Consider the following 16,714-nt stretch of genomic DNA (forward strand, 5'->3'; position numbering starts at 1 on the left):
TTCGGGGGGCAACTAATAAAAGAACAGGGACAGGAGTGCGGTCAAAGGGTCATAAGAAGGGAGCCTGACGGGGACACCGAGCAGAGAACCCTGGACAGCGCCCACTGCTCCTCGAAGGCATCAAGAGAGCCAGTGGACGCCGCCCAGATACGTAAACGGACTAAGGGCCGGAAACAAGCCCCACAGTCGCAGGAGATTCATGCATTGTAAAGAAGGATCTCCCTAAGACCAGGAGAGCCTCTCTGCACCAGTGGAATGCACTGCTGTTGATAGACTGGTAGAGGCCCAACTATGTCTCAGGCAATCAATATTTGTTGATGGCCATAGACTACTTCACAATTAAAGCTTACCCAATAAAGAGCTAAGAGACTGTGAAAGAAGCAGAAGTTCTAGTGAATGGATTCAAAGTTTCTCTTTTTTGGTCTGTGAGCAACTCACCTGAGAACCCAAATATGGTGAAGAACTCAGAGCTTCTCAAATCTGCTGTGAGACTCCTTAGGAATCCACAATAACTGCGCCACTCCGGCACACCCACAATCAGCTGGAATGTTGGAAAGATTCAGCTGAACTTTGGGAGTTCAGTTGGCTAACTTTTTTTTTTTTTTGTAAAACATAATCAAAGGGATTTGGGCCAACATATCATTTCTTGTGATGGCTTATAGAACACCAGTCAATGGCTACAAAGTGGACCCCAGCACTTCTCATGTTTTGGTATGAGCCAGGGATCTCCACAAACCTCTTGTATGGAATTACTGAAGAGCAACAAAAGAATTTGGACTACACAAAAACCCTACAATCCAAAATTGGAAAAAGCTCACACCTCTGCTAGGAAAAATGAGACGATAGCCACTGATACAATGAAAAGATTCTATGAATAAGGTCCTGTGGAGAAACTTATAAGAGGGGTTCATTCCAAGATCCTAGAAGAAAGGATAGGAGACCAAAGTTGAATAAATCTTGGAGGTGCCCTATTACAGCACTGACTATCGCAAACAAAGTGGTGTTTAGGATAGAGTCAGGTCCTGGGATCTAATCAGTTATTCATAAGGACTATCTGAGAGGGTATCAAGATTAGGGATTTCAGTGTAGGTGTCCCCAGATCCTGAGACTGTAGCTGTAGAAACTGAAGTTTGAAAAGTGGTGACAGTAATGGATACCTCATTTGGATGGAGACTGGCCGTTCCATTCCAGTTAACAGATTTCTCCAAAACACATTCGTCTGGTCGGGCAGGGAGAGAAACTCGATCTGAGAGTAATACCAATTTGGGCTGGTGATATGAAAAGTCTCGACAAACGCTATGTATATAATTTTTATCAGTTATAATCTGTAAACATTTTTCTGTTTCTGAAATGGGTCATTCAGGGTGTCCCCATTTTGGACTCCAATGAGATGCTGGATAGAATTCACAGGTGCGTGTGATGCAGGTCTGGGGTGGGGAGAATTAACCCTCATTGATGCTTTTGGGCATAATAGCTATCACTCAGGAGAAAATCAAGCTCCTTTTGTAGAATAGATAGCTGAAAAAATAGAAGTCACTATTCAAAACACAGGCCATGCAAGATCAATCAAACTGAGTTATGGGAGCAGAGGGGTTTTATGAGGATTGATTTGATTGCAGTTGCATGTGAGAGAAGCCACAAGAAACACAGAAAAGAAACAAAGGCCCTGTATACACTGGCAAGTTTCTGCGCAGTAAAGCAGCTTTCTGCGCTGTAACTCCCGAGGTGTACACACTGGCAAGCCACTTAGTGTGCAGTTGTAGGGGTGGGTGGGTGGGGGTGTGTGTGTGGGTGTGTGTGTGTTTAAAAAAACAAAAACAAAAAAACCCACAACCCTACCACAATGAGAGGCATACAACTTCATGCACCGGGGCTACTGCGGTGCTAGTGTAGACATTGTGGTCAATTACAGAGCTGCAATTGGCCTCTGGGAGGTATCCCACAATGCCTGTTCTTGCCTCTCTGGTCATCGGTTTAAACTCCGCTGCCCTGCCCTCAGGTGACCAACTGTCATCCCCACCCCATAAATTCCTTTGAAATTTTGAAAGTCCCCTTCCTGTTTGCTTGGTGACGCGTGCAGTGGTCTCAGCTCATCTTTCCGGGTGGCTATGCTTGCTCCATGCATCAGGCGATCCCCCACTTGGAGAAATGCCGAGCTGCTGGACCTCATCAGCATTTGTGGAGAGTAAGCTGTCCAGTCCTAGTTGCGCTCCAGCCTTAGGAATTATGATACCTATGGGCAGATTTCATGATCCATGACAGAAAGGGACCATGACAGAGACATATTGCAGTGCAGGGTCAAAGTGAAGGAGCTGTGGAACAAGGTGTGGGAGGCAAACCATCATTCCGGTACTGCGCCCACAAGCTGCCAGCTCTACAAAGAGCTGGACACCATACTCGGCAGTGACACCACTTCCACTGCGAGAGCCACTGGATACTTCGGAGGCTCGCGTGCCAGTCAAAAGTAGACCGAGCCAGGAGGAGGAAATCTTGGGCGAGGAGAGGAAGGGGGACCCAGAGGCAGAGGATGACTCGGAGGTCAGAGATGCGTGCAGCCAGGAGCTCTTTCCTACCCTGTAGGATGCTAGCCAGTAACAGCTGTCGGATGTTGGCGAAGTGCAACCAGGAGGGGAGGCCCCTGGTAAGTGGATTTCAGTTTGGGAATTGCTGAAGCGAGGGCGGGAGGAGGGAGGGAAGAGGAGGGAGGAGAGTTGTAGAAAGCAGGCTTGTCTCCCTCCACCTGCCTAGTCTGAGCGGTGGAACAGGTTGTTGATTGACTCCCTCACTTCATGGGGAATCTGCCTCAGATCTCCAGGAAATTCTCTTGGAGATACTGGGCAATCTGCTGCCACAGATTCTTCAGCAGAGCTGCTCTGTTTCTTGCCCCGTTAATGGGAACTTTCCTGCGCCGCTGTGCTGTCACGAGGGAGAGGGGGACCATTGCTGCACACAGGCGAGCCACATAGGGACCAGAGCAGAAGCTGCAGTCTTGGAGAAGACCCTCCCTTGATTCCCTGCTCACCCTCAGCAGCAAGATATCTTCCTGAATGATCACATCCTGTGGAAAGTATGGGGACAGGAATGATTATCAGCCCCCCCCGCCCCCCGACAATGCTGGCTCTCCCCAAGAGCCATGTGCCCTGTGTACAGCAGGGTCTAGGAAGAGTGATTTACCCTGCGGCTACTCACCATTTTGGGGGACTTGGGGCTCGTGTATGCTTGCCTGGGGTCAGCCAGTTAGTGATAGATGTTGTGAGTACTGGCTGTGTTTTAAATCACTAATATCAGTGTTCTCTGTGTTGCAGACAAGACTGCTTCTGTAAAATGTTGCGTTTAAACATCAGAGATGACCTTGGGAGCCCAGCCTCCCTCTCTGTTATCAGCAGCTGAACGGTTGCGCAGCATTAGAAAGTGGCCAAGAAGATATAAGGAGGACTTTCTGCATGATGTTATGATACTCGGCCACTGAGAAACAGGAATCGAAGGAGTGGCGGGGCAGCGAGAAGAGAGACCAGAAGAAGAACATGGCATGCTACAATGGAGCCACAAAGTGGCTCTTAATGGAGTGCCAAGCAGACACGCTCCAGGCAATACTAGCTCTTCAAACCGAGCAGTACTGCACCTGCCCTCCCCTGCAGCTGCTGTTACAAAACTTTCCCATGCACCCCCCACACACTGCCAACACACTCTTATCAACCTCCTGGCTCCACTCTACCTGCAGCATTCTACTCCTTCCCCCCTCACAGTCTAGCACTGCAGACTTGCACTACCCACTGCACTCAGCACCCATCCCTCTGCAGTTTGGCCCTGTTGAAGTACAGTACCCGCTGCATTGTACTCCAAAGGAGAAGGTTGGATATGATACTTGGACATACGCACATCTTTAGCTGTCCTGTGACCCCTCTTCCTGGGACCTTCCCTTCTCTTGTCCCCCTCAGTGCTGATTTTTTTTTTTGTTTTGACTCTCTCCTCCAGTTGTCTTTTTTAATAAAATAATTGTTGGTTTGAAAGCAATCTTTGTTCTATTAATTGAAAGCAAAAAGAGCACTGCAAAGCAACATACAATTATGTTAAACCTACGTATTGCATCTTGTGCACCAATCACCACCTAGCATTACAAGCACTGTACTCCGGAGCATAGCAACCAATATTAGTGGCTTTCAGCTTCAAATTGCTGCCTCAAGGTATCCCTGATCCTTATGACCCTGCACCCCTGTAATATCCCTGGTCTCTGGCTGTTCAAACTCCGCCTTCCAGGTGCTGAGCTTCTGTGGTCCAGCCCTGAGTGAAGCTTTCATCCTTCCCTTCACAAATATTATGGAGCATATGACACGTGGCTGTAAGCATAGGAATATTGTCATTGGCCAGGTCCAGCCTCCCATAGAGGCAGCGCCAGTGGGCTTTTAAATGGCCAAAAGCACACTCCACAGTCATTCTGCACTTGCTGAGCCTGTGGTTGAACTGCTCCTTGCTGCTGTCAAGGTGCCCCATGTATGGCTTCATGAGCCACGGCAGTAAGGAGTAGGCGGGGTCTCCCAGGATCACAATGGGCATTTTGATTTCCCCTATGGTGGTGATCTGGTCCAGAAAGAAATTCCCTGCTTGCAACTTCCTGAACAGGCCAGTATTCTGAAAGATGTGTGCATCATGCACCTTTCCAAACCACAAGTGCCTGGAGAACTATTGAGAAATACCCCTTGCAATTAATGTGCTAGGTGGTCTGATGCCAGTATTGGAATATGCGTGCCATCTATTGCCCCATCACAGTTAGGGAAGCCCATTTGTGCAAAACCATCCACAATGTCATGTACGTTGCCATCCACAATGTCATGTACGTTGAAAGTCACGGTCTTTCAGAGCAGGATGCAATTAATGGCCCTGCACACTTCCGTCAACATGAGTCCAACATCGACTTTCCCACTCCAAACTTGTTGGCTACCGATCAGTAGAAGTCTGGAGTAGCCAGCCTCTACGGTGCAATCGCCGCACACTTCTCCAGCGGTAGGGCAGCTCTTATTCTCGGCTGGGGTGAACTCATCACACAGTCCCATGACTTTCCCTTGTGGCTTTCCTCTGCAATTCTGCAGCCATTGCTCATCATCCGAGATGTGCATCATGAGATCCCACCACTTGGTGCTTGTTTCCCGAGCCCAAAAGCAGTGTTCCACTGTGGTTAGTACCTCCATGAATGCCGCAGGCAATCTCGTGTCATAGCTACTATGCGTGGTGAGATCAATGTCACGCTCCTTTTGCCTCTGTAGTTTAAGGAATAACTCCACTGCCACTCATGACGTGTTGACCAGTATGCTGCTCGCTATGACCAACAGTTTGGGATCCATTCCTGCAGCCTGAAGAGGCAGGGTGCATAATACAGAAACAGTTGAAAGATGGCACCAAATGTGGATGGAAGCACAGGGATTGCTGGAATGCGAAGCAATGCATCATGAGGCATCGGGACACGACCCAGGATGCCCCGCGACCCTCTCTGCCTTCCCACAACTCTGAGCAGCAGAAGAGAAAGAGGTGGTCTGTGGGATGGCTGCCCAGAGTGCACTCTCTGAATACTACTGCAAGTGCCGCAAGTGTGAACATGCTTTTGTGCAGGCAGCTGACAGCGTGAACACACAACAGCGGTTTCTCTTCAGTGCTCTCTGACCAGTGCTGTAACTCTGCCAGTATAGATGTGCCCAAGGAAGCCTTAGGCCATCTCTACGCTACCACCTGAGTGACATACATTTTTATCAGCGTGAGTAGTAGTGTGCACAGCACTACATTGGCTGGAGAGCTTCTCCTGCTGACATAGCTACCACTGCTCATTGAGGTGGTTTTATTTCAACGGGAGAGCTTTCTCCTGTTGGTATAGAGTGGCTACACAAGCAATCTTATAGCAGCACGACTGCTTCAGTACAGTAGTGCTGCTCTGAATTCACTTGTGTGGATGTGGCCTTGCAGCTGGAGAAACTCTGGTAGCATGATCCTGACACAAAAATAAAATGTAGAGAGCTTTTGGGTGAAGTGCCAGTTGGAAGTAGACTTGGAACTGTGAGCAAAGCAACTATCTCCCACTGTTTGATTATTCCCGTTGTATTCAGGGATATAAGACTTCTTGCATTCTTTATAAATAAACAAGGTTTGTGTGTTTTTTATTAAAAATAAAATAAAATAAAATAAAGCTGACCAATCATTAATTTCTCCCACTAACCAAAATAACTTGGTAGGCCTTGAAAATGGGCTAACCAGTCAAGTTGGCAAGGGATACCAGTAATTACTTCCTTGTCTTGGAGGTGTCAAACTATTATCCCCATTTTGCATATAGTGAAACCTCAGATTAAGTGACTTGTCCAAGGGCACACAGGAAGGCTGTGCTGGAGTGGGCTAGCACTCTAACCACTGTATCATATTTGTTCATAAATGAGTTTCTTAACGTCTCTAACTTCTTTTCCTTCTCAGGACTTTTATTTCTACAGTTTTTGTGGTAGAGGACTAGAAACAGATGTTGATAGATGAGGGTGTATTTTTTTTCATAAAATCACTCTCTTTAAAATAATGAAGTGGTATGTTTTAGTTTTCTTCATACATTGCTGCATTATTATTTTTAAACCACTTTTTGAAATGATGCCCAAATATCTTCCCGGGTGGCTACATTTAATGTAGAATGCAATAATGCACGAGTAGTTCACAACTTTAAACTCAAAGGAAACTAATTTCACATTTACTGTATTTGTTACAAATCCATCTTTAGAATTTGATTTAATCATTTGGTATTTGTAATTGCTGGTATTTTCAAAGTTGCCAAACAAATGTTTAGGAAGGCTTGTCTTAAAAGGACCGATCTTCCAAAAGAATTGAACACCTACTTTAGATTATGTATGAAGTAAGGTGAGGACTGTTGTTTATCTCTAGCTCTTAACTAATCAAGGCAAGCACTATGTGTCTGTTGCTTTATAAGCAACAGATCTTTTCAATTAACAGTTAAGTGAGCTTAAGCTCAATTTTTTATTTTTTTTTATTTTCTTTAGGTCTACCTTTACTTGTTCAAAGAACAATTGCAAGGACTATCATACTTCAAGAAAGCATTGGGAAGGGTCGCTTTGGAGAAGTCTGGCGAGGGAAATGGAGAGGAGAAGAAGTTGCAGTGAAGATATTCTCTTCAAGAGAAGAACGGTCATGGTTTCGTGAGGCAGAAATTTATCAAACTGTTATGCTACGTCATGAAAATATTCTTGGATTTATAGCGGCAGATAATAAAGGTTAGTAAGCTTTTGATAACTTCACTATTTATTGATTCAGCAAAGAATCCTGTGGCACCTTATAGACTAACAGACGTTTTGCAGCATGAGCTTTCGTGGGTGAATACCCACTTCTTCGGATGCAAGCAGTGGAAATTTCCAGGGGCAGGTGTGTCTATATAAGCAAGAAGCAAGCTAGAGATAACGAGGTTAGATCAATCAGGGAGGATGGGGCTCTGTTCCAGCAGCTGAGGTGTGAAAACCAAGGGAGGAGAAACTGGTTCTGTAATTGGTTATTTATTGATTGTACATGTACTCCTATTTCAAACTCTTCACGGGAATTGAAAATACAAATGCCACTTTCTGGACATTTCATGTTCTTTGATGCTTGTGGAAAGGTTGCTGCAAATGTAATCCTCGATCACATGTGAGTTTTATGAAATTTGTTTCTGTTTAACTTTTTAATGACTGGTCATACAATTTACCTCAAAAAACAAACAATTGACTCAGATCTCAAAACTAGGCGGCACATTATGCATAACCTGCACGCAGACATACTAAGTCTTATATTTAAATGGAATTGTCTTGTCTAAACAACTCAGTTTTGTATAGTTACTGAACCATTTCTGTAAATCTGCTGGTCATATGGTCAATATGCGTGTTTTTGTGCTCTAACTTTCTGCTACATTCAAAACTCATTTGTGCAACAGCCATGATTGCATCAACAATTCACTGTACTCCCAGCAAGCTGTTTAGCTTCCACTCCTCTGTATCTTGTGACAAGTTAAGCAGTTACTCCCCCGAATAAGATTTACTCCTTTTTTTTAATTCAATTTTACTACCACAGTTGCATTTGGAGTAATATACTACTCCCAGTTGAGCTCTGCTGTCCCTTTCATTTATATAGTATCATATGACTGTATCTTAAACGGTCAGCTCCTGTAACTTAAGTAAAAGTCACACCCTAAAATTGACAAGGAAGTTTTGGCTTTCAAGGGATGGGCAGCCTTCTGTTTTGGGAAGGTGTGTAGACCTAATCTGGATATGACTTAAATTTTATTAAAGCATTACTAGACAATTTTAACATTTAACTTCTCAGACTTGCAAAAACACCCAAATCAAACAGTTCCTGTCTTTTTCTTGAATAGTTTTGTTGGGGTTTTTTGCGCCTGTTGATAGGCAATATCAACATAGCATTTTCCATAGTTGTAATAGAACTAGTCAAAGCCCAATGCTAAATATACCAAATACTAAAATGTCCCTAACATATCCTATTCAAATTAGTTTCCCTAAGGAAAACTGAAGTGTACAGTTTTTGCTTAGTTCATCCATATATTTTTCAGAACCTGCGTTCAATTTGTCAAATGTATCTGAAAGTCATTCTCTTAAAATTTGGAAAGGTGAAGAGACCATTGCAAGTGAGGGACCTCTCATAATAAGAGTACAAACCATTCAGAAGTATTTAAAAAAAGAAATGGAGAATTTAAAATAGTTTTAACTACGAGAACACATGGAAGTCCTTGGGGAGGGGAGAGGGGGGGCATGTGGGGAAAATATTAGTGTGCTTCAGACCAAGGTGGTCTCAACCTCTAGATGACTAATTACATAGATTAACCTTCTTATCATTCTACCTTCTTGTGATGTACTGCTAATGATATATAAATAAGCTTGCAAATATTTTGTGTTGTGAAAAATAAGTCCAAGGTCAATAAATCTAACCATTAACCACCCTCTCTTTTTTTCAAAGAAGTTTGCGCCTCTGAGCGGAGATTTCATGTAGCAGTGTTACTCATGCTCCGCACTTTTGTATAGTGCTGTGCTGGCTAACTGCCTTCAGTTCCTTCCAAATTGCCTCCACTTGAGACTGAATCTTAACAGTTGTCCATGCTGAGTTTACCTCCAGCTGTGCTCCCATAGCTCTTACAGTAGTTTATTTTAGTAGTAGTACTAGCTATAGTTGTTTAAAACTAATTATTATTTTTTTTAATTAATAGTTTCTCGCCTCCTCAGAGCTTTGTTACTGGAAGGGCATGCCCAGTTCTGCCTATCGTATCGGGAGGCAGTCCTGGTATGTGATGAACACTCCTGGTGCATCTTTTGCTTCAGGGAACTTCATGTTTCCAAAAAGTGCCTTTGGTCTAGCATGAAAATCTAGAGACAGAAAAAACAAGGAGATCAAATTTTGGTTCTTCATGATGAAGAGCTTGCTGCACCCCCCCATATGCTGATCTTCAAATAAGTCTGCTACCTCTACTGTCTCCGAGCTGCACTTCTCAAGGACATCTAAGAGGAAAACCCAAGACTTCTCTCATAAGATTTCCATAGGCCATGCCCCAAGTTCTCCAGGTAGGAATCTGCCTCAAAGAAGTCACAGTTGCTGATAACTCCAGCCACTTCAGCACCCATCATACTCTGACCTGGTACCCACAAGGCTGATGGTTTCTCAGGTACCCAGGGCACTGTTAAACCTAACGACTTCAAAATGTCAGTCTCTGATAGGCCACCAGTGCCATCAGGGGAACAGGGCATCACAAAGAGCTCTACTGCTACTCACTCAGCACTGAAGAATATTGCATGGGCTCCCTCTGGACTCCACTCAGAGCATTAGAGACTCATGGTACCATCAACTCCCTCAGCTACCATTACTTCGGCTCAAGCCATGAACATGATACTAACCACACTTTCAGTACCACAGGAGTTTCATTTTTTCCCCAAAGACCTAGCAGTGTCCAAGATGCCCGAATCACCATTGCTCAGCTTCAGCCTTCTTTTGGCACCAATGTCCTCCAGATCCCTGGACACCTGTCCAGTACTGACAGTTTTAGCTCAAGTTTCTTCTGGTGCATCACCACTTCATCAGAATTCTCCTCGTCTAACTCACTCTGAAGATCTTGACTTGGTCTCTCAAATATCTGTCCAAGACTCTCCTCTCCATCTCTATAGAAGCTCTCCATTTTTTTCCAGAGGTCTCTGAGGAAATTGAAATCACTTGTGAGAGATGTCCACAATCTTGCTGGTATCAGCACCCATGCCATGTGCACCACCCACTTGGCCATACTGGGACCCTTGGATGACCTATCATCAGCAATTAACTAGTGCCTCAAGCACTACCCATATCAGACATAGACAGCCTCCATCACCCTCCCTATCTAGGAGACCAGAACTTCAGGAAGAAACCTTTTGAGGAACAGGAAGCTCAGGCTGATGAAGAGGTCTCTCCACCAGTCAACATCTCTTCTTCCTGCCTGGATGAAGCAGTTCCGCAACCTCCACCATCCGTGGCTGCTGATGTCCTGGAACCACCAGAGTTTAGCAAGAGTTGCAGATTCTTTGCAGATCTGTTGAGGAGATTAAAGAACTGCAGCATAAGCTGCCTGACATCCTTTATACAGCTTCATTTGCTCACATTCCCCTGCCTGTTAACCTTTGTAGAGTCCAGGAGGGCCTTGTTCTCTGGCACACCCTGACCACAATTTTGCCAATGTGCAAGACAGTGGATAAAAATATTATGTCCCCTTCTAAGGGCTCAACATTTTTATTTTCTCGTCCCGCTAACTCCTTGGTGGTCAAGGCGGATAACAAATATGGAATGCAGCACCATACTATATCTACACCCTATGATAAAGATCATAAGCATGTCAACCTGTTGAGCAGAAAATCGTATTTGGCATCTACTTTACAATTTAGAATTGCCAACTACCAGGCATTGATGGCAAAGTACAACCACACAGATTATACCGAGCTGAACTTCTTTGAGTGTTTTATCAGCAGAACACAGAGATCAGTTCTAGGCAGTTATTGCAGAAGGCCAGCTGCTCACCAGAATATCTCTGCAGTCCTCTCAATACTGCTGCTTGTTCCATTTCTATGGCCATAGCTCTAAAGAGGGCCTCCTGGCTTCAGCTCTCAGAATTTCCAAAGGAGGCCCACCCTGTGGTCGAAGACCTGCTTTTTGATGGCACTAAACTTTTTGCAGACAGCATGGATGAGTCTCTGCACATGTGAAAGTACTCTAGGGCCACTTTTCATTCTCTGGAATCTATAAACCTACCCACAAAAGAGTTTAAGTTCGAGACCGCACAGAGATCTTGCCCTGCCCTATTTTCAAGCGCCCAGGGATCATATGAACCCATATGCAAGGGACCTAGGTTTCAAAGGAGAAAACCACTCACTTCCGGACCTTGGACCTCACAACCTTCCACCTGTAAGCACCAATTTTGAGACACTGATCAAAGTCCTGTGCTACCATACTCTCTTTATACCAATGCAATGATTCACTTGTTTTTCCTCCCTTCAGTAACTGCCTTTAAGACTTGTGGCAAGCCTGGGAATTTATTGTTATGGGCAAGTTGCATTTTTTTGAAATCCCCTCCATGGGGTACTCCATCTACTTCGCTTCACTTCTCTTCCACCTGCCAACCACCGTGCCCTGTCCCTCTTCAGGGACCCCTCTCACAAGCACCTTCTAAGACCAGAAATAGACTCTCTCCTACACTTGGGTGCTATAGAACCAGTTCCCAAGCAGTACAGAAGGAAGGAGTTTTATTCCAGGTCCTTCCTGGTGCCAAAATAATGGTGGTTGGAGGCCCATCCTAGATTTAAGGCTATTCAGCACGTTTGTGGAAGCACAAAAAATCAAAATGGTAACACTTGCGGCAATAATTCCATCACCGGAGCAAGGGTGTTGGTTCTCAGCCCTCGACCTTCAGGACATATATTTCCATATAACCATCCATCTCACAAAAGGGTCATGATGTATTGTTGGTCAGTACAGGGTGCTTCTTTTTGTCTTCTCATCTGCCCCAGGGGTCTCTTAGAAAGTTTATTTTAGTAGTAGAGGCACATCTCCACAGAGAGGAATTCTGGTATTCCCTTACCTAGACGATTTGGCTTCTGAAAAGTTGTTCCCGGTACAACACTTCACTGGCAACTTGCAAGACCTTCCTCAAACTGGGCCTACAGTTGACCATTCAGAAATATCCACCTTGACCTCTTTACGAAGGTTAGAATTCATAGGAACCTAGCTCAGTTCAATAGCAGCAAGAGTCTGTCTCTCAGTGCGTTGATTTGTGGCTCTATCTGACATGGTCAACACAATCCAGATCAGCCCTCAAACTTGGGTCAGGGACTGCCTTCAGCTGTTGGGACATAGCAGCTGGTAGTTCCAGTATAGACTCTGCAAGACTGTGACTACTTTGCCTTCAGAGGTGGTTCAGGACTGTTTAGTTGCTGAGCATATAGTCTAAACGCACTGCTTTCCATACTCACATTTGTGAAGGAATCTCTCAGTTGGTGGAAATACCCTCAAAACATCTGTGCACGAGTCTTTTTTGCCCACCCTTCCATGAAGAATGTTATAACTGTGGATGCATCCCTGTTAGGGGAGCACATTTGGACAACCACACAGCCCAGGGCAGGTGGACCTCAAGAGGAAACTCTGTACATCAACTGCCTAGAACTCAAGGTAGTCAGATACTTCAGTCTCCAATTTTTTTACCATTTGAACAGGGTAAACACATAAAGGTCATGAAGGACAACATGTCGTGCATAGTCTATATCTGCTGACAGGGAGGGACTCTCTGCACCAAAGCTATCAAGCTTTGGAATTGATGCATATGCAATCAGATTGTCCTCAGAATGTGACTGTGGATACAGTCAGCAGGCACTTCTCTCAAGAGCACAAGTGGAAGATGGATTCCATTGTGCTTCACCACATATTTTGGCAGTGACACACCCCTCAGACACATTCACCACTACCACAAACAAGAAATGTGTTCAGTTCTGCTCGAGGTCAGCTGGGTCACCAATCCTTGGGGGGATGCATTTTCACCTTCCATGGTCATCAGGGTTAATGCTTTCCCTCAGACTCCTCTAATATCCAGAGTTCTTCTCAAGATAAAGGACAAAGCCAAAGTTATTCTAATGGTTCTGGCCTGGCCCAGACAGATGCTTCCTTACTGATCACTCTCCAGACTGCCTCTCATCTTCTCTGCCAGGAAGGTTGGAGGATTCTTAACCCCAATTTGAGTTTTTTGCCTCAAAGCATGGCTGGTTGGTGGTTCCCTAGATTTAAAATCTATTCAAAGGAAGTAAAAAGTGCTATTATGCAGCAGAAAACAGTCTACACACGAGACTTACTTGCAAAAATGGACAAGATTTGGCTGCTGGTGTGACCTCAAACACATTCCACCAACAATCTCATTGCTGTCACAAATACTGGACTACATCCTAGAACTAAAGTTCTTGGATCTGTCACTGATCTCCATTGGGGTCCACCTGTCAGCCATCACAGCTTTCCGTTCCCCAATAGAGGTTTTATTCTGTATTTGCTCACCCAATGACAATGAGGTTCTTCGGGGGACCTGGAAATTTCTTTCCCCCATCGAAACATCCTACTCCGGTTTGGGACCTCAGTCTGGTTCTTAAATACTTTACAAGATTACTGTTTGAACTGATTGTGCTTGTTCACTCCATTTATTGATGAAAACAGCATTTCAGATAATCATCACGTTGGTTTGGCAAATGTGCTTATGACATGCTCCCCTTTCACAATATTTTTCAAAGATAGTCACGTTATGACCACACCACATTTTTTACCAAAATTATGTTCAGAGTTCCATATTAAGCAGCCCATTCATCTTCTGGTCTTTTTTTTCTAATCTTCACAAAGGTGGTAAGGAAGAACTTGCTTTACGAGGTTTATTTCTACTTCAACAGACTTTCTGAAAAATGTTCCTATTGAAATATGTACAGCCACAACTTGGACCTCTGTACACATCTGAGTGCTGTGCAGTAACTCACAACTCTGATTTGTAAAGCTGCATTGGCTTGGCTATACTTATTTTTAATATTGGACTCCACTCCCAAGCCGCCCCCTCCTTAAAGGGAACTGCTTGGTAGTCACCTAGAATGGAGCAGCCATAAGGATAATACTTGAAAAGAAATGGTTCCTCTTTGAATGCTGGTCCCTATGTGTGTTTAACATGTGGGTATGCATATGTGCCATGCGTCCGAGTCTGGAAATTCATCCAAGCAGTGTCTGTTGACCTGCATATGTGCATTATCTTCCCATGTGCTTCCGTCTGAGGGCATAAGGGGCAGTACAGGTTAACATCTCTCCAGTTCCACCAGAATTGGGTCCTCCTTCACTTTTGTGCAATCTGTAAAAGTTATTGTAAAACTATTGTAAATAGTTATATTTCTTAGGGATTCTAGTTTGTAGATAGAATAGACTACCCCACCTAGGCAGGGGCTCGGGGCAGGGGAGAGGAGTCATCCCTGGGACTGTGCCCAGGGTTCCGGACTTCAAGTACTGCATCTCCTGGTCTTGCTTGTTTTCCATAGCAATGATGTCTCTATTGTTTGGGTGAGACATATCTCTCTGCAAAGTGCAGTATTTGCAAATCCTTTCTGCCCAGAATCCGAGAGGCCCGAGAGCTCTGTCTGAAGTGCCTAATGGAGGCGACTGAGGCTCCATTCTGATACAGACCTGGGAGAACCCCTTCCCGTGACAATACATCACCCTCAGCTGGACCAATAGTGCCTGTCCAAGCACAAGCCATGTTGAAGTACTCCAAGCTGCTAGCACCAAAGCCCAAGGGCTCGGTACACAGGGCTCCACATGACACTAAGAAATACTGCCATGGGCATAAGGACAGATCCCTGCAGCAGACTGCCCAAAAGAAATGCGTTCCTGAGCCATTCCTGCAGAACTGGCACCGAAGATCCTCAGACAGGAGGGTAAGGCGCAAAAGAGGGATGTCAGTTTCAATGGGGGGTGGGTGTGTGGGTGTGTGTGTGAGAGAGAGATCCTGTCCACAAGCACTAGTCTGGATGCACTATCAGTGCTGCCTTCTCAATACAGAGACAGGCCAGCTGCGGGATGCAAAACCAGACCCTTCCCGCATGTCTATGGGTACTCTGCAGGCTCTGGGCCATACAGAGACTATTTATGCAATGCTGGAGGATATTTTCCTCCACTACCCATTGTCTCCACATCTTTTGGGCCTGGTCCTCCTATGAAACATTCTTACCCCAGAGAATGAACTGTTGTCTCTGTCGCAGGAGAGGCCCCATCCCAATCCACTGAACAGCAGCATCTCTATACCGGCGATACACCTGCTACCAGTGGAGCTATTCTCTGAATCAGAAGAGATAGCCCTAACAGTATCTCTGAGATGGTGCAGTAACCTGCAGAGACATTTTTATCTTCTTCCCCCTCCCTCCCCCACCCCACTCCATCCCTGGTGATAAACTCCCAAGGCACTCCTTTTATCTATTCCTATGGGGACCACCATGACTGATGGATCCCTCTTTCTGGTCGTGCTGGGGCTTCTGGGATCCTTATGGCAGGCACCCAGAACCATAGCAGGAGTCATCCCACTCCTCCCCCTCTCAGCAGCCATTTTTGTTGGTGTTTGAAGAGAGAGAGGGAGAACTGGTACTGTCACTTCCGAATGATGCAGTCATCCTCCTGCTGCCTTCTCCTCTGAATGACCACTGGCAATATTAGGGACTACTTCAGAGGGTTACTAATGACTTGCAGAACCTGTTGGAAGAGATCCAGAATCCCTAATACACACTCCTGGCTACCTTAGACATGGGGACTGACCAAGGTGGCCCTTCCAATTAATGAGGCCATACTAGGACAACTGGCAAGAACGGTCTGGTAATCGCCAGCATCTTGCGCCCCATCCCAAAGAGGGCTGAAAGATGCTACTTTGTGCCGACAAAGGGTGCAGACTTTTTTCTATTTTCCCATCGTCTCCCTAATTCACTGATTACAGGCAGCTGCAGAAAGAGCTCAACAGCACTTTCAGAAATCCACTCCGTTGGATAAAGGGTCAAAGAGATTGGACCTCCTAGGCAGGAAAGTCGTCTTAGCAGGCCTTCAATTTCATATAGCCAATTAACAAGCTCTGTTCTGTAAATGTGATTTTAACACCTATCCAGGCTTGCAGAGTTTAAAGACAAAACTCCCCATGGAAGATTGAACCCAGTTCCAGTCACCTTTACCACCAAATCTTCCCTCAGCCAAAAGCGTCGCTCTCCAGGCCGCAGTTGATGCTGCAAATACTGCATCCCAAACTTTGGCCACAGGGCTGATCATGTGCAGGAACTCCATGGCTCCAGTCATTGGGCTTCCCGAGAGAGGTCCAAAATTCTATTCAGGATCTCCTCTTCAACAAGTCCAACCTGTTTAATGAAAATACAGATGAACCTCTGCATTCCTTAAAACAGTGTGTAAAGATTGCATAAAAGTTTTTGTCTACAACAATTTCCCCCCGTGGTTTAGAGATAATAGACATCTCAAGAGTATGGTCTTCTGGTTTTAGTGAAGGACTAGAGAACTGGTGGAAGCTTTCCTGGCCATCTTCTGAAGGGTCAGGGTGTCTGATTATTTCTATTATCTTTTCCACCAAACATTTGTGTAACCTTTCAGTTAAGACTGCACCTCAGCTGTCCCTGGTACCATAGACCAAGAG

At 45.1% G+C, this 16,714-nt stretch overlaps 1 protein-coding gene across 8 annotated transcripts in view; it reads left to right on the forward strand.

The window, feature by feature from the left end:
* TGFBR1 (transforming growth factor beta receptor 1) overlaps positions 1 to 16,714 on the forward strand; it is a 101,415-nt gene that overhangs the window by 49,464 nt on the left and 35,237 nt on the right. For all 8 annotated transcript variants that reach the window (XM_039521687.1, XM_039521688.1, XM_039521692.1 and 5 more), the window contains one exon: positions 7,020 to 7,250. In XM_039521687.1, the coding sequence (XP_039377621.1) occupies positions 7,020 to 7,250 (231 nt within the window). The remainder of the gene's footprint in view (positions 1 to 7,019; positions 7,251 to 16,714) is intronic.

The sequence above is a fragment of the Mauremys reevesii genome, linkage group 2, assembly GCF_016161935.1.
Source record: "Mauremys reevesii isolate NIE-2019 linkage group 2, ASM1616193v1, whole genome shotgun sequence".
In the NCBI taxonomy this organism is placed as follows: Eukaryota; Metazoa; Chordata; order Testudines; family Geoemydidae; genus Mauremys; species Mauremys reevesii.